This window comes from Electrophorus electricus, chromosome 7 (genome assembly GCF_041902795.1).
Source record: "Electrophorus electricus isolate QZ-2024a chromosome 7, ASM4190279v1, whole genome shotgun sequence".
Taxonomy (NCBI): Eukaryota; Metazoa; Chordata; class Actinopteri; order Gymnotiformes; family Gymnotidae; genus Electrophorus; species Electrophorus electricus.
In genome coordinates, this window is record NC_137503.1 from 28229150 (window position 1) to 28247808 (window position 18659).

The following is an 18659-nucleotide window of genomic DNA, read 5'->3' on the forward strand; positions in this document are numbered from 1 at the left end:
TTAGCTGGTTTAATCGAGTGGATTAAAATCAATTCTTGCAGCAGCTAAGGCATTTCATAAATCATGCCATGGTAACAAAGTTTTGCAGTTAAGCTGATGTACCACATTTATTCAGCATGGCAGGAATCGATCATTAAAAAGCCCATGCATCTTCTTGACAGCATAGATTGTATTTACTCTGTGAGCAAAATTACTGTGGGCTATCTGAGTTATTGAAACAAGCTGTATTTTTATACCCTTGACCTTTAGCTTGTTTTCTGTAGGTGTATCCTTCTTATATTATTGAATGCTGCATATTGAGCAGTAACTGGTTCCAAATGAATGAGTACACTTTTATAAATACACAAAACTGTTTCTCAAGTGTGCTGTATATATTCTGATTTGTACACAGAAGGGTAATAATTAAGGATTTAAGAATTGCAGTAAATGATTGTTTCAACACTTCATGGATCAAGCCACCATCATCCTCGGCCGTTATATGTTTAATTATGAATATGAATAATTTACTTGATATATTGGTAAATAAAGTACTGAAGAACAAAGGACACAGTTTAAAATTGATAACCAACCTGAAAACCTGACATTTTAGAGCATTTTTACCTGACCAAGAGCATTTTGAATAGTGATACTAATAGTGAAGATATTTTTCATATTTATTTCTGTCCTATGCTTGTCTAGTGGTAAATTGTTATTTCTGTTAAATTGTAATGCCTCGTTATATCAGTTATTAACGGATCTTTGAATTTCCACCTCCCTGTGTTTCATTTAATTACACCACACCCGTCTTATGTTCGCAATCATTGTTTTAGTTGTGAATTGGGAGGTGTACATTAATAAAGAAAAAAAATCATAAGGGTATTCAAACTGAGACACTTCACAGGTGAGAGGAGGTGTGGGTGTAAGGGATTGAACAATTTCTTTGATCTGATTACATAGACTAACTCATACTATTAGAATCATGAGTAGTATGCTATTATGAAAGCATGTTTTTGAAACTCAAAAAGGCTGCTTCAGAATTTAGTTTATCGAACTATTGCAAACTATGTGAAGGATTTTTTGCTGGGTTGCCAACAATTAATTAAAGTATGTTTTCTCCTTTTCTTTACAGCTCCCATTAACCCACATCTGAGTGAGTATTTTATATTCATTTTTCTGGAGGCAGTGTGACCTCTCTACTGTTTGTGAGCTTTGATAGTCTTATCTGCAGCTGTACACACTAAAATAACAGCTCAGGGCCGGGCTGCTTCAACGTTCTCTAAGTCTTCCTGCAAAGCCCCCAGTTCTATGTTCAGGCACAGCCTTCATCACACACCAGTTCCCCCTGTGGTGTAGAAGGGATTGGATAAGCCAGTCCAAGTTCATGTGGAGGGAGAAGGGTTAGTAGTGCTGCTAAGGCCAACGCCCTCATTTAAATCCTCACTCATGCAAGTGGGGGAAGGGTCAAGAGCCAAGACCCTTGTACTGTCTTAACCAAAAGGCAGTGAGCTACCTGAGTGGGAAAAAAATGGATCCCACTTCTATGAAGGTCACCACTCCATAAAGCTCCCAGCTACATTTTAATAAAATCAATGAATATTTATCACAAGCAGCTCAAGCTGAATTTAAATAGTTCCTCAGTGATGCTGCCAAAACATGGACTGCTCTTTAAACGGTCTGCCAATGGTGTGGGCTGTGTTATTGACTGATTTTGTTGTAAGCGTTTTGTCAGTATATTTAGGACATTATACATGATTAAGTAATCACCTGATCATGATGGCAGATTTCTCTCTGAGCTTTGCAGTTTTGTGTGCTCAAGTATGTCTCAAACGTGGAATAATGATCTCCTCTATCTCTGCGCTCAGGGGAATTCCATTGCAGTTTTGAGGAAGAGCCAATTTGCATGTTCACTCAAGACAAGAACGATAACTTTGATTGGACAAGACACAGTGCTGCCACGCGTGACACTAAATATACTCCTAACACAGGGCCTAGTGGGGATCGAACTAACTCAAAGCAGGGTAAGTATGTGCCAGTATGTAAATGACAGTCAAATACAGAAAATGTCCAGCCCTCCATACATAGAAACCATCATCATATCTGTCATTAATGTTCAGTCTTTTATTTTGTTTAGAGGATGGGATGCATTTAAATGATGTAATCAGCAACTCAGATCAGGTTCCTGCTATGTCCCAAGTGCCAAATTCTGCAATTTAATTTGGACATCGTGCAGCGGTTCACTCCCAACTCCCAACAAATGCCAACAGGCAATAATGGTTTTGAAAACAACTTGAAAGAGAAATGCTTTCCAGTCCCAACAGCAATATAGTAGGACCTCCATTCATTGACATGTACACAAAGAGGCTTTTGATAGGGTGAAAAGAAAAGGAGGGGGAAAGATCTAGATGGAAGTGGGATGGTGATCATGGCTTTTATGGGGAAGCACTAGCAGCTGATGTTGTAAATAATACATTTGCTTTAATCATCTTAATGGCTCCAAACTGTCCTACATTTCATTGCCATCAATAGTCCTATAGGGGCTGTAATTATTCCATATCAAATTCCGCTGAAGAAGAAATTCTATTTGATTTTGGCCTTTAGTGTCCAAAGTAGGGCCCTTCCCTTCTCCAAAGTTGCAGCTAAATAGTTTGAAGTGTCTCTGTCATCCAGCTGATAGAAAGTATGAGGCGTCGTGATTTATTTGAACCATTTAGCTGTTACCCATTATGTGAATTCAGTGCAGAATATATTGCATGTGCATTCAACAGGCACTTGCTTATAAATGCCACTTTTTAGAAAGGCCTTGTAAGCCTTGTAAGCATATAGTTAGATTCTATCCACCTGTCTGTAGTGATGCATAATTTATGTTGGCCAACTTCATCATCAGTAGTCAATTTCAGAACAGAACTGCAGTCAGGATATTTTTGGGTGGCAAACCTAAACTCCAGCAACTCTGCAGTGTCTGATAATCTTGTAACAGTTTAAAACTAAGAGTTTTAATGATGCCAGATATACCAGATGTCAGATATTCTAAATATATTATAAAAGTCCACCGCCTAAATAATAGCCAGTTAATAGTGGTCCAGTCATCACAAAGTGACCAGTGATGAACAACTTTAAGGGACTCTGCATGCCAACATATGGGCTATAGTGTATAAATGAATTACATAGGTGTTTCTACTAAAGTGCCCGGTGTGTGTATATGTTGTAAAGCAGGTTTGGTGAAGCAGATTTGTAAAACTATCTTGATACACTTGCAGCTTTTGCTTGACTGCATGGACACATGCTGCCAAGTATGAATGAATTGTTTGTCACATTAGAAATTCTGGCTCTGTGCTTTTTGTGTCATTGATAGGTTTCTACATGTACATTGAGACCTCCAGACCTCGTAAAGAGGGTGACAAGGCTCGTTTGTTCAGTCCCACATTCAACGTGACCCCTAAAAATCCTTATGGCATCACCAATCCTCCAGCATACTGCTTTGGCTTTTATTACCACATGTACGGAAAACACATCGGTGAGTCTGAGCTTTACTCTGAACTTCACCATGGCAGGCTTGGAAAACTTCTACTCAAGGGCACTGTTTCAACAGTATCACTACAATCACCAGAAGAACCCATTGGAGTAAGTGACTCTGAAGGCGCACATTTTCTGACAGCCTCTTAGAGTAGCCCTGCATAACTGTACCATTAACGTGACAAGTTGCTGGACTAGACAGTTTGTCAGCTTCTAGCATACAGTGTAATGGGGAGAAGAGCTGCACAGACTCTAGCCAGTAGGGCTAATCTAAATCACTCCTGATAACATCTCTGGATCCATTTCCTGTCTCTTGTGCGGAAACCGTGCAGACACATGCTGTTGCTAATAGAGCAATAATGCCATGGTGTCAGAACACATAGACTAATGCTTTAATAAGGTGAATACAGCATGTTTTTCTTATTCATAAAAGAGCAGGTACTGTTCTGATGCCTCATGTTGTGCTATTCCATCAGTAGCTTTAACCCACTTTCAGTGGGCAGCCTGCTCTCTCTCCTCCAATCTGCTTCTAGAGGGAAAGTGTGTTTGCAACAGAAAGGAGAGACTCAGTCTCAAGCAGGCTACCCTGCTGTGATATCCATCATATGATTGAATCCATAGTGAGTTTTGTGTGACCTGGTGGCCCAGCACTGGCATTGCTCCTAATGCGCCAGCACCATGAGCTGTGCCATCAGGCATGACTAACGGAGGAACCTGCCCACTTGAAAGGCAGCACAGTGAACCTTGCCGTGCTCTCAGGAAAGCAAGATCTAGCATATAACTCTGATATGGATGGTATACAGCTGATGCTGTGATACATTCTACAATCGTGAATTACAGCAGAGGGTTGGGGTTTTTTTTACAATAGGTTCAGCTTTTATACTAGGTTGTTGACTCTATTGATGTGCATACCCTTGTGGTAAATCTTGGTGTAAAATTACCAGAAAGGTGTTAGTGTGAATTTGCAGACATGGAAAAGTATTCTCTTCTTTGTGCAGGAATTTTGTTACATTTCTTCATGAGAAATAGCTCCCACTTGGGTGTAACCTATTCCTTTTTTTGTCTCTAGACCTGACATGAGAAATGCAGTTTTCAACTTGTATCTAAGCCTCTGGGTATTTGAAAAGAGACTGCATGCAGTTATGTCTCATTACAGAGCAGAATCCTCATGCATTTCCTTAATCAGTTTTTACCGATTCATAAACCCAAATGCACAGAGGTTCTCATTTTTCATAGTCTTCATAGTGTGGCCCATAAAAATATTCACCCAAATGTTTTGGTCCCATCTGTGGCTGATTGGTACTGAACAGACAACCAAACCTAGCTCTGTGGAAGAACTGGAGCAGTACCTGGGATTAGCACAGGATATTGGCACAGTTATGTTTTATTATGGAGGCCATCATACCAGGGACAGGGCCAAAGCTAATTAACAAGGCACACTTCAAAGTTTGTTTTTGTAGTTCTCTCTCTATCCCTTACTTACTCTTTCTCTCTCTCTCTCTCTCTCTCTCTCTCGCTCTCTCTCTCTCTCTCTATCTCTCTCTCTCTGTCTCTCTGTCTTTCTTCCCTTTTTCTCTCTCTCTGGATTTGTTTGCGGGATTAAACCATTCACCTCAAAGCAAACACTCACTCTCAAATGCCTGTACCTAAGAGGAAAGAGAATCATAGCACTTCCATTAGAGGGAAATCTTAATGCTATTCTTCCTGGGGAGCGCAGCAATGGCTTTCTCTGTGGTTTACATCGGGTCATGTCCAAGTGAGAGCATACCTAAAGCACACCATATTCATCTGTAAATGAAATGCTAATTATTTTTCTCAAATAAAAAAAGAACATGATTCATCCTTAGTGGGAGATTTATAAACATTCCAGAATGCCTGTGGATTTCTAGATGACACAAGCAGGAATGTGAAGATGCTTATCTAGTCTTCAAGGGTGCTATGTAGTTAAATGATGCTTTCGCTGTACATTTTGAAATACTTGCACAAATAGGTCTTAGGTTTATTGCAAGGTCAGATTTATTCTATGGTGCATTATAATAGTGTAATGCACTATGAAGAATATTTTATAAAGTTTTGTCATTTAAAAGATAATGTGTTTCTCATTGATATTACAAATGGCATGTTAAATAATGTTCACATTTCAGAAAAATCTCAAAGTGGGCTGTAAATTTTAATGCTTGGTTTTAAGTGACTAAATGTCTTTTCAGGCACACTGAATGCATTTTTGAAGCAGAAGGGCCAGGCTACTTCAGACACTGCTCCAGTCTGGTCACTCAGTGGGAACCAGGGTGATCGATGGAGGGAAGCCAAAGTCAGCATTCACCCCACTTCCTCATTCCAGGTGAGCACACGGTCAGTTTTAAGTAAAGAAAAAATATCTTTTTGACAGTCAAAGAGTTTCTTTAAATGAATGGTTTTCATGGGGTAATTAGCTTTATATGGAGTGCTGAAATTCAGCAGTAGATCGGATAAGTACATTGACACAAGGACAGAGATCACAAGTTGTAGATTGATTATGTTTACTACAACAGATCAGTAAATGAAATATTCATCTGCTGCATGATTGTGATTTAATTTTAGTTCTTATTATTTTGTTTTAGTACTGGGAGAGCCTGTCTCGTATGACATCAGAAAATAAAATTTTGAAACCATTGTATAACAACGCTACTGTATTATAGTTCTTATTTTTTTACTTATGTCAGTTTCCAAAATCAGTGCCAAATCACTGCATTAGAATAAATTGTCTCATCTATCAATACTTTATTGTTATTTTTGTAATGTAACTTATAATACAGTGTAGTTAGTACTAGATGGATTTGTTTCCTCTTGTTTTTGATGCCTTTACACAGGTGATCTTTGAAGGTGTCCGAGGTCCAGGGATTGAGGGTGACATCGCAATTGATGATGTTACTCTGGAGGAAGGGGAGTGTCCTGACCCTCCATCCAATCGTATGTATCAAATACACATTACCATAGTAGCCAGCACATAATGTGTGAGAGCTAGCAATCCTAGCTGTGCCCAGCACCGTTCTGCAGTTGTACTTGTGGACAAACAACGAGAGAAAAAAGGTTGAGACAAGGGCGAGATAGGTAATGGTCTGGAATTAACACAGCTATTGACAGGGAAATAAGGATTTTGTTCCTCTCAGCTTGATCTTTGATGAAATCAAAGTAAATGGGGTGCTAAATGGGTCAGGTCTTCTCTGCAGTGCCAGGCTTGTGTCAGCCAGAACAATCCCTTTGCTGAATACTTGTCAGCTGATTAATATAATTTGGCTGCAAATGTGTTTTTTCAATGAATGAGCCAGAATTTCATCATGCAATACTATTTTTTAGTTCACAAATCTTAAGTAGTCCAGTAAATATTTAAGTGAATCATTTATTCGAAATCTAAACCTTTCTCTTTCTTGTCATGTCCCTTTTATATCCTACTTCTCTCTTTGTCTTGCTCCTTTTTTCATGTCATTAGATATTATATCAAAGGCTCCACACAGAGTGACACATATATGGCTGTTATGCACCACCCTGGCTTTCACACTGTTCCGGGGTCAAAGGTGACCACCTTGTTGGGTGAAGACTAGCGATGGTGTCTAGGTTGGTGTCCCTGTACCCTCAATATATAATCACCAAAGATTAACACTTTCTGATTGCTGAGAGGGACACTGCACTGGCTTAACTTGGATCATGAAAAATAAAATGAAGAAAAAAACAACAAAAAAGTAATAAAGATTTTTAAATGTATCCATCAAAAACAATCTGCAAACTCTGTTTCAGTAAGATTTTCACAGGGACTTGGATGATAACACTTCCATGTAATGGAGTAGCTGATGCAGGAGGCAGGGCTCAGGAGGCGGGGCCCACACTGATCTGAGGACAGTTTGTAAAGCACAAGGACAACTTTGCCAGCTGGCAGTGAAAATCTCATTTGTAAAAAGTGAGGAGATGAAGGTGATGGCAGTTTTCCTCTAAGTTCTACACTATGAACAGTGTCTCATCCCTTGTGTCTTTCCCCATATACTCAGATCTCATCAGCTTTCTCCACCTCCAACCATGACATGTTAAGTTAACCACAGGATTTGACTTTCTTTGGCTTGGTGCTTTTTAAACACAGAGGAAAACTGTGGCAAAAAAAACTTTGACTATATGCTTTATATCCCTCCCTGAGTAGCTGCCTATTTTGATTTTACAACACTGTGCTCACGTCCCCTAGTGGCAGGCCAAGGGTAGGACACCAGGCCAGAGATGAGTGCGAGCAGGTGGTGGAGGTGGAGAGAGAGGAGAAAAGGTAAAGACTGAAGTGCAGAGGCTTGAGGCAGGAGGTGGTGGAGGTGGTGGAGGCTCAAAAGGCAGAAAAGGTCAAGATGGTGTTGAGAACAAGCAATTTCCTCTCCTCCTCTTTCCTTCACTTTCAGGAAAGTGACATAATTGGAGCCACTTTCTGCCATGAAATACAAAGTGCCTTCAGATTATTAACAGAATTGTGAGCCTGGCCATTAAACACCAAACACGTAGTGTCTATGTTTCTGATGTCACCGAGGGGCTATTTTATATGCGATTATTTTGCTCCATCAAGTGCTGATTCGAATGGCACAACCACAGCAGTGGAGATCAAAGTTGGCCCCAGGAGTCAGCACAACAACCTACCTGGAGTAACCCAGCTGTGTCTAGGGAAGGTTCCTTCCTCACATACGTAGCCTTGGTGTCTGCCAGAAGGCACCTGTTTTCCATGGCCACTGCCTGAATGTCATGCAGTCAGTGTGCCGTACTGGGAACAGGAAGTTCAAGTTCAAGTTCAAGTTTGGTTTGGAAGGTCACTGGGAGTTGCTGGGAACGGCGCACACAGACAGAGTGGCTTGCCTCATCATTGTTTCAGAGACCCCTCAAGTGGGCCTTGGGACAGGAACAGATAACCACAGTACCCAGTACAATACCATGGAGATGATGGCAGGTTACACACCCTGCATCAGATAAGGCCTGCTGCCCCTACCCATGCCTCTGCCATTTATATATTGAACAATGTGCATTCTGACAAAAAAAAAAAGATATTAATAATTATACTATTTTATTACTCTAGTGAGAATGTTTCTCTGATTTTACACAAACTGTGAAAATAAACTGTGGAAGAATCTACCTGAGAGCATCTATAACCAGCTGGTTTTTAAAAATATATTGTAAAAAAAATAATGAAAGAAAAGGAAAAGAACATTTACGTAATATTGTTGGTTATGAAAAAATGTTTTGAGGAACTGTGTCTTGTTTCTTAATTTTATGTTAAAACTGTTATGACTTTTAACTTTCTTTAATTCTTGTTGTCTCCCTTGCATTGCTGAAATATCAAAATGGGCGGAAACATATTGAATAAGTTGGTTTGGTAAATGTATAACTTGTATATGTAAAGAAGCTCTGTTATTCAAGGTTTATATGAAATGTTTATGTCTGAATACAGGAAGCACAACACTTAGGATTCAACATTTAAAATGCAGTATAAATTCATATATGTGACTTTCCTCTTACAAAGCCAAGTACATGAACGCTAGAGATTAAATTCATAAGCTTCTGTAACATACCCATACAAGAGAACAAACTTAGCATGAAAATGGTGCCTCTGTTCAAAAGGCCTCTTCTGTTACCCAAATAATTTTTGTCTGCTTTCGTTGACACAATGGCAAAATGCATTTGAATGCCTTCAATGACATTACTATAACAGTATCTTCACACTTACTGTTCCCATGACTTTGCTGCTGTATGTAAAACCTCCACTGGTCCTATAAATGTCTGTTCCATGTACAGAGACACACACACACACACACACATCAAAAAAATAAATAAATAAATAAATTTTATATATATATATATATATATATATATATATATATATATATATATATTCCAGTATATATATATACTGGAACTCTGAGTTTGGAATATATATATATATATATTCCAAACTCAGAGTTCCAGTCCTGAGTAAGAATGTGAAAGGAGAGCAATGGCAAAAATGAATTGATTCACTGGAAACCTCAGTAGCCTTGGTTTTGTCAGTGTGAGTCACATATATTTTCCTGGCATATGCAGTGTACAATAGGTGTGTTAGGAAACAGATTCAGTACATGTAGAAAATTATGTGAACAAACCAGAGCACAATGATTGGAAGTCATTACATACAGTCATTATGTATAGTCATTTTTCTGGACACCAGTCCACATGCCATTCAAGAGCTCTGTTCGATGTCCAGAGTCTGCCATGGCTCAAAGCATAATGATTTTTTTTAATGATTTTTCATTATTTCTGCGTGATATTGACAAAATTTGACTCTATAAACAAACCATTGCAGATGTCCTAACTAATATTTTCATTTTTCACCTGACTTGGGCAGCACAGTGGAATGCTGGTTAGCATGTTTGCCTTTCAGCGCTAGGGTCTCAGGTTTGTGTCCCTATCTGCATGGAGTTTTGATGTTCTCCATGTGTCTTGGTGGGTTTCCTCTGGAGTATCTACCTCCCACAGTCAAAAATATTAAAGTTAGTTCAGTTGGCAGTCATAATAAATTGTTGCGTGTATGTGTTTTTTGCATGCCCTTTGATGGCTACCCTAATGAAAGGTTCTCTTGGTGTGTGTGTGTGTGAGAGAGAGAGAATGATTGTGTGTCTGCATGCCCAGTGGTGGATGGTGCTCTGTCTTGGGTGTTGTCCTCTCTCCCATCCCTGCACCCGATTCAGTCCCCCAGGGGGCTGAGGTTTTCTGTTGAGAGTATGCTGTGTGCAATTGGCTGCCACTTTTCACTGGTGTGTGACTGGATGTAAAAGCTGTGTGCATTAATTGTAAGGTGACCTTGGGTTCCTTGAAAGGCACTATGTAAATGTAACTTGTGCAGTAGCTTGGTGTGTTGACTAGTGACAACAGGGAAACAGGAAGGAACCACCACTGATGGTTTTCCTATTCATTCTTTCTGGCCTACAACTATGGCACAAAAGAGAATTGTGTTAACCCAAGCACCATTTTGATCCTGTATGCAATTTATATTCCATGGTCCTATTATTATATAATAGTCATATTTCTATATATTTTACCAATATATTATGAAGATATAGCAGAGAAGTAAGAACTGACTTTGAGTGATTCACTAATTTTATCTGTAGCCCTTAGTTTATCTGCTGTAAAATCTAATGTCTAATATATATTTTCTGTGGTATATAATGTATTCATGTAACAATTATACATTTGTGATATCATATTATTGATAAAAGTGCCAACCATTTTCAAGTATTTGTAAAAATCAGGGGGGAAAAATGCTAATGACAATTTAAATCTCAGTGTTAAAAGCAGAACATATAGAAGAAGGCATTTCCAAGATATTTATCATTTATTCCTCTCAGACATTTAGCTTGATTCTCAGTTCTAAGACAGATCTTTGATTTTAGGTCAAAACCTGTTACCTTGATGCTGAATACACAAACCCATAAATAGACTTTGATGTTTGTTTGCCGACCTTGCAAATAAAGTTTATGTCTACATCAACTACATAATCTAGTTAACATCAAAGTATAAAATGTTCTCAAGGTCTGCTTATTTCATATTTGAATTTTAACTATTTAAATTACATTCAAATATAAAACAACCAAAATATTTTTGGATTTGCATGTAATCACTTACTTTTCACTGATTTGTGTGTGAGCTCGAATAAAATAATTTTGGAGCAGTTTCCCCACACTAGTCCTGGATTAGACATGCACCTCACAATTTGCTCTGCTTTCCATGGTCTAACACCTCTAAATGATCACTTTATTATCAAGTCCTTGATGATCTGGAAGTTCTGAATAGGGAGAACATCATGCTGGGCAGAGCAGTGCAAGAGTATTAATACTGACACTGGGAAATGCTGACAAATTTACTCCTTAACATTATGGACCATAAATACGAAGGAATACGAAGGTATTTCAATTGCTTACATTATTTGTCAATTCAAGAAGGGCTTTTAAACTCTTATTACTTGAGTGCTATGCCTCTTTTCAATTAATAATGCTAACCAGCAGATGGTAATGTCAGTAGTGAGATACGGCCCTCCGTTTTCTTCATTTACATTATACTCTCTGTAATCTTGCAAAAAAGAATAATATATGGATAATTATGAGAAAGGACAGTTCTGGGAAATCATATATGAAGAGTTCTAGGAAAAGGCAGTGTATTAATCATGAGCCAATATATTTTATAGACATTCCATCACTGTGCTCTGATTTGTATTCTGTTTAGGCTTTTTTCACTGTATTTCTTTGGCTTTATGACCAATTTTTGTGCCAACCCTGCAATTAATGATAAAATAATTAAAAAATGTATTTTACATATGTTTGGCAAGTTGTTTTTAACGTTAATTGCTTTTGTTTGTGCAGATAACATGAGATACATAGGCACAAATCACATCATCTCGCTGCTGTTAGTGATGCATTAATACAGGGATTCCGCCATAGAGATCTACCACCTCGCACTGTTTAACTCCAGCACACTTGGGGCCGACATTCAGGTCCAATCCTGCTGAAGGTCTTGATGGAACCGGATCGTGTGTGTTAGTTTGAAACTAAACCTAAACTCTGCAGGGTGGTAGGGTTTCAGAGCAAGGGCCTGGCATTCCTGCTTCGAGTCCTAATATGTTGCAAGTCAACTTTAATGTTATATTATATGCCAGTACTTGCCTTCTTAATAACAGAGGCTAGATCACCAAATTCAGTTAATGTTATTGTGATCTTATTGACTGGCTTTTTTGTTGTTGTTGGGTTTTTTTTGGGGGGGGGATTAGAACCATTTGCTTTGCTTTGCTGGACTTTATATCCTGTTCTTTGTGGTGGTAGTGAACTGCAGGTCCCTGTGGTTCACTGCTGTATGTTCTTCAGTTCTATCCTTTTGCAAATGTGAACCATGTTTATTCAGGTGAGAAACAGCCCATATATTGGGTTTTGCTGGTGTTACATGGACCCAGCCTGGTGAGTCACTGAAGTGCTAATGGTTATGGAAAATATCAGGGCTCACTGGAGAAAAACTTCAACATCTTGGGCTTTCTGTAGACTGTTGCTTTTACTGTTTTACTATGAAACCTTTGAGACCTGTGTTTCTTCAGTACTGATGTTTTTCTACTAGAATTTGAACAGTGCCCTAAGACTGTATCACCAGTTGTGACTTATCTGAAAAGGCATCTGTCAGTAAAATTACCACAGGCCACTTATCAAAACTGCTTTTTTGAATTGTAAATCACATTTGTAGCGAAATTACTCATCTAAATGCTAAAGGCATAAATATTCTCTTTGACACCTGTTTCATGTTTCATGTTAATGTTATAGTGTCAAGAAAGCTGGCTATAAAAAAAGGTAATTAAATTGATAAACATTTTGCAGGATGGAAATGTCTACCTTGGAGAATTTCATCATTAACCCAATTCAATATTCTAGCTTTTAAAACATGTTGTTAAAAACATTATGGGCAATTTTCCCAGAGCAAGATTAGTCCTAAATTAAAAGATTTTAAATGGTGATATTACAGTTCACCACTGTCATTACAATTTAACCCAAAACTATCTTTAATTAATATCCAAAAAACTGGCCCCATATAGGCTTAAAGTTAGCTTTAGATGTTAGAGGAGATGAAGAAGAGGGTTGGCTGAGGCTGCACTGGCACTGAGGATTTTTTGCTCAGTGCTTCACCACATGCATGGCTGCTAGGGTCTTGAGGAAGTAGGGTATGTTTGTTTTCTTGTTTACTGAGATACAGGCCCATTGCCTGTCTGCATCTAATTCCAAACATCTTGAGGTTTGTTTGTGATGTGTGTGATTATATAAAAAATTTCAGCAACTAACAAAAAACACTACATACTAAATAGACACATCCATACTTCCATATGGTGTTTTAAGGTCAGCAAGGTGCAATTTGACTTCAATTTGCTGTGTTACTAAGTGGTTATTCAACCTTTCTTTGATTGTGGAGACAAAAAATCTGGCATGTAACCATGGAAACATAGTACTAGTGCTTTTTTCATTATGTCTCTATTTTGGAACGCTGGTGTGGAATCACAAAAATTACTGCACAGAAGTCTTGCTTGCTCAATCTTACATGTGTAAGACTACATGTATGTATGTTGTTGTTTGTATCTACTACATGTCTCTGCACCCTTTACTCATAGAGACCATTCAAAGTTTGTTCTAGCCTGTAACTCATCAGATTCCAAGTAGAACTCCAGCCTTATCAAAAGCTTTTGCCTTTGGCAATTCTACTGATAGGTTAACTTCATGCAGTTCCCACTGATAACCCTCCTCTGAACATGAACTTTAAAATTCCATACTCTCTGTCACCTTTTCACTCCCTTTTCTCTTATCTCCCTCAATTCTTGTTTCCGCAGAACCAAGACTGACCATTCATTCCCAATTAAAATGCACTCTGAGTAGTCTGCACAGTGTACAATGTCATTTTACATTAGATTATGTAGTGCATTCTCCTTGCCGCAATTGGTGATGGTACTTTGTTTACATGACTGCTCATGCCTTCTGGGCACATGGAAAAATGTCACAGAATGCTAATAGCTCATATTGCCCCTCTGAACAGCCTGCACTGTCACTCAAACCAAATCCATACACTATACCAGATGTCTGTCAAATTGGCACAAGTATGGAAGGCATATTGATCATCATGTCCCCAAATTCACCAGGCATTTTTCAAACTATCATCTAGCCAATTATCAGGATCGGTTATGGAGGTTAAAGGCAGGGCTTCAGTGTCAAACTAAAGAAATTTGACTTTTTTGTCCTACTCTGAGAAGAAAAATGACTTTTTTCAAGGACAAGCTTGGAAAAATAGAAGATTTTTTTATTTTAGAAATGACAACTTTAATCCCCCGGTATAAACCTTATAAAGGAAAACATTTCACTCCTTAAGAATACTTCAGAGAAGAGATACAGAAAGAATGCCTATATAAACTTGGTGTATAGAGGTGAAAACAGTGACAACCAGTAGTCATAGCAGTACAGATAACAGAAGCCCTAGTGCTTGTTCATTAATCAAGTCTATTCTAAACCTGCTTTCAAAAAAGTAGCATTATCTATAAGCAAAAGTATATCTCCTAGCTGTTGAAAGAGAGACTGCTTTCTTTCCCTGGGCACTTTTTAGTACACCCAAAATGAAACAGGACTTCCATTATTTTGTGTAGAAGAGAATAAATCTCAGGCAGTGCTCTTGTAGTCAGGTGGATGAGAAACTCTTTGAAGAATAGTATGTCAGTTGGCCCTCCCTTGTCGCCTGCACCCTTCCACATATAAGGAGCAGCAGCTCATCAGAGGTTGATGCCCATGGGTGCCAATTCAGCCATCTGTGCTAGGAGACATCTGCCTGCTAAAAAAGTGCCATTACATCTGTTTTGTAGAGCAGAGAATTTGCCTAATGACAGTCCTTTGGCTGGTGGGCGAAGAGTTATCTGGATCTACTTAGATTAAATGTGAGAGGATTTTCTTTTACTGTTTAATCAAGATTTCATAATTGCACTTGGCGGAGTGAGATTAAGTTGGATTACATTTCAAGATATTTCATTAAAAAGATAGCCAGAGTGCAGTTCATCACAGATATGAAAATTTACTGTTGCACTTTGTTCCACAGCCAGAAATGCATTTCTTCAGACAGGTCCTTGAAATGGAACTTGATGATATAAATAATAGCAAAAGCCTGTAAAATGCACCAGAAGGTGCCCAGTGAAACACAATTCTTTAAGTTTTAAAAGAAATCCTAAGAATTCTGTAGCTGAAGCCCATAGCTACATTCATCTCTTGTTGTACACCACTATAGAAGTGGGTGATTGCGTTCCCGGCAGGGACTTTAATTTCTTTCCAACACATAGCCTTGGCTAGCAGAGTGAAGTGTAAGAAGTCTTTTTTGTGACGTGTATCACATGAAAAGATAGGCAGCACTGTGTACAAACAGTAGCACAAAGCTGTGCTAGAGGAGATCCTGATGAGAGCTTCTTCAAAACTAGTCTATGTGTCAGTCCTCTCATATGCTAGCCAGCTCTGCTGTCACTTTCTGGCCAAGTGGAAACAACAGTTCTGACTGGCAATGGACAAACACTGTTGGTCCAGGTGCTAACATCATTTCTGAAAGCCCCTTCAGTATTTCATTCACTTATCACTTTTCATTAAAGAAAAATGGATAATCGCCTTAAGATTTATGCAGAATTGTAGTGGGAACAAAACGCTCTTGGCAACAACATGACAGGATATTACAGTGCAGTGACAGATAGAACTGATACATTTGGCTGTTTTTCTTTTAAAAACACCATGGCTTTTGTAGCCTTCATAGAGCTGCATATAGACTCATTCCAACGTGAAAGATGGTTCTGTATTTCAACAGTATAATGAAACAATGACATGTCCAGTTACACTGGGAGGCAAAATGCAGTGCCAACATTTTGGATTATGGAGTGGGTTTTCCTGCTATGCCTGACATCATAATTTGCTGAATCCCTCAAAGTGTGTACAGACAAAAAAAAAAAAAAAAGAAAAGATTTTCAATATTTCTTTCCTTTGGGGTTTTGTACACAGCACACATTTGGTTTTGACTTATGACATAAATTTAATCGACCTGGATCCTGGATGCAGAATTAGTTGAAAAAAGATTTAATGCAATAGTCAACAAGTATCGTTAACTGGTATCAATTTGATATATTGAGAATACAGATAAAATGTACAAAACATGACATAAATCTAACACAAATATTTGTGCTTTTATAATAATTTTATTGCTAAGGACAAATGCACAAATACCCCCCAAACCTTTGCCTCCATGCTTGTTTTTAAAGGTAGTGAAGGTGCACTCCTTGATTTCACCATGTGTGGATGTCTAATGAGACTTGCAGTCTCCATTACTTCGTTTCCATAGTTTTTAAGGATCTTGTACTGTGTCACTTTAATTGTTCATCATAACTCTCACATCCTTTAAAGTAAACATTTCAATTAACAAACTTTGTTAGACAAGAACAGAAAATGTGATTTTGGGAGCCAGATTTTTGCAATTATTATAGCAATACCAGATAAACTCTACAAAAGTTCAGGAAAGACTGTCTCACAGATATAAACATCTTCATATAATTCAAAGCCATCAGGATGAAAGCAGAAAAAGAAGCTTTTCCCCTTACATGTCAGTGTCAAAATAGATTAAAAACCATGCACACCTTGCATACTGTTTCCAGAGGGAGAACCCCTCAATCTGAGAATAGTTTGATTTTCACTTACCCTGACCTGTTTCTTGGGGGCACCCAGTTTTATTAATGTGAGCTTGACACCAGCTGTTTGATGAATATCCTAGTGTCAGTTGTTTGACAAATTCTGCTGATCCTCTGTTCTGCTTCATGGGTCCTAGGTTTTTAGATAAATCCTAGAGACAAAAAGAGTGTTCTTTATGCAAATAGTGTCTATGATTTTTTAGGACTGCTCGGTGTTGAATTTTTAGTAATAAATAGTGGAACAAACTCTGATTAAACAAACATTATAATTTTAATTTGGTAAAACTTAATGCTCATCATTTCTTTTGTATTTGTTTTCCCGTTAGAGTATAGGAGCTGTACTAATATAACCACCAGTGACCATATTTCACAGACCTTCTTTCCAAACAGAGGGTCATGTTGCTAATGGCACACTGGCAAGTCTGCTGCCAGCTTATATCTGTGTATCTGCAGTTTGCTCATTCTGTGTAGCCAAGATTTCAGAGTTCTTGCTGCAGACACACCTTTTCTATACATTTTGAGCCATCTGGTCATGCTTTTGATTCCCTGTGGCTGAGTCTCATAAAAAGTCTTCCAGTTGCTGCACGATGAGCATACAGCAGGGCATGTAATATTTCACAGCTTTTGAATGATCATAAGTCACAAGTGGAGATAAGCTCGGGATGAGACACACTGTGCCGTTGCCTGGAAAATCTGTGTCTCTTGCCATGCGGACTTTTCCAGATGATAGATGATGTATAATTCACAAAGCAACAACTTGACCTTGGGCAGAATGCTTCTGAAAGTAAAAATTTCTTAGCCCAGAATGAGTCTGAACATAGTTTGATGCATAGTGTTATGAAATCTAAGATGACTTGTTTCAATTTGCATAGTTTCTCAAACTCTGAGCACTGATATTTTATCTAACTGCATTTCAAGTATACATGTTTGACTAAGACTGAAATAATAAAAATACAAAATGTAAAAAATAAAACATCATTAATATACTAAGGTAAAAGCAAGGGTGAAAACAGGCTTTCTAGATCATGCATGCTATGAATAGCATTGAATTATGTATGAAACAGGTTGATGTCTGGGGCATGTATGATTTGCCAATTCTGAACTATTTCTCATGTTTTCAAAAATATACTATTTGTCACATTCTACAACACTATAAACTCAATTTTAACATTAAAGAAACAAAGAATCAGTAGGAAAAAAGAGACTGTATTTAGAAAACAGATTGTGATTGATGCCATTTTTCACCATAAGAGTGAAAGCTTATGCTTTACATCTCTGAGCACTACAAGATCAATAAATATAGTTGGCATCTAAGTCTACTTCCTGACAACTGCTTTATTTGAAGCATAAACCTCCATTTCACTAACTGTATTAATTGGTATAAACAGACAAGTGTAAAATTTTAATTGCATTCTTGAAAGCTTTGTAATTCAAGGCAGTTATGCTCAGACTATTGTGTGCAGTACTGGATAATACCTATAGGATTGCATGTAAGCTACAGCAGCTCTGTTGATAAATGGATTAACAGGAAAATAATTATAGTTTCTTGGAGAAAGCATGCTTTGACCCAATCACCTAAGACTCTTCTCCAAGAGTCACGGAGAAAGAAACCAAAACATTTTAGCATTTACTTGAATTACAACTGGATGTGGAGGCAAGAAAGGCTGTGAACAAGCAGAACACAAGAGTTTACTATTGTGTTGCTACTCCTCTGCAGTATTTACATGACTCCTCTGACTTTGAAATATTCCTGTTTTTCAGACCTTTTTCACAAGCCTTGTGCACAGGCTGCTGAGGAAGTGAAAAAGAAATAGAAAGAGACTGTATATTTTTTGCAACCAATTGGTTCCATGGTGGGTCACAGTTCCATGATGGCATGCCACAGGGCTATTTCAGGTGTACTTCCACAGCGCAGGTGTCC

At 38.2% G+C, this 18659-nt stretch overlaps 1 protein-coding gene across 8 annotated transcripts in view; it reads left to right on the forward strand.

Moving 5' to 3' along the window:
- The window catches only part of LOC113569818 (MAM domain-containing glycosylphosphatidylinositol anchor protein 2), a 155367-nt gene extending 146058 nt beyond the window's left edge, over nt 1-9309 (forward strand). For 4 of the 8 annotated variants that reach the window (XM_035524822.2, XM_035524827.2, XM_035524826.2 and 1 more), the window contains exons 12-17: nt 1109-1129; nt 1842-1997; nt 3332-3493; nt 5700-5833; nt 6342-6441; nt 6962-9309. In XM_035524822.2, coding sequence (XP_035380715.2) covers nt 1109-1129; nt 1842-1997; nt 3332-3493; nt 5700-5833; nt 6342-6441; nt 6962-7050 — 662 coding nt within the window. In that variant the 3' untranslated portion in view covers nt 7051-9309. Of the gene's footprint in view, nt 1-1108; nt 1130-1841; nt 1998-3331; nt 3601-5699; nt 5834-6341; nt 6442-6961 lie in introns of those variants that run through there. The other 4 variants (XR_014124589.1, XM_035524823.2, XM_035524824.2 and 1 more) reach the window with 4 other exon arrangements.
- The last annotated feature ends 9350 nt before the right edge of the window (nt 9310-18659 follow it).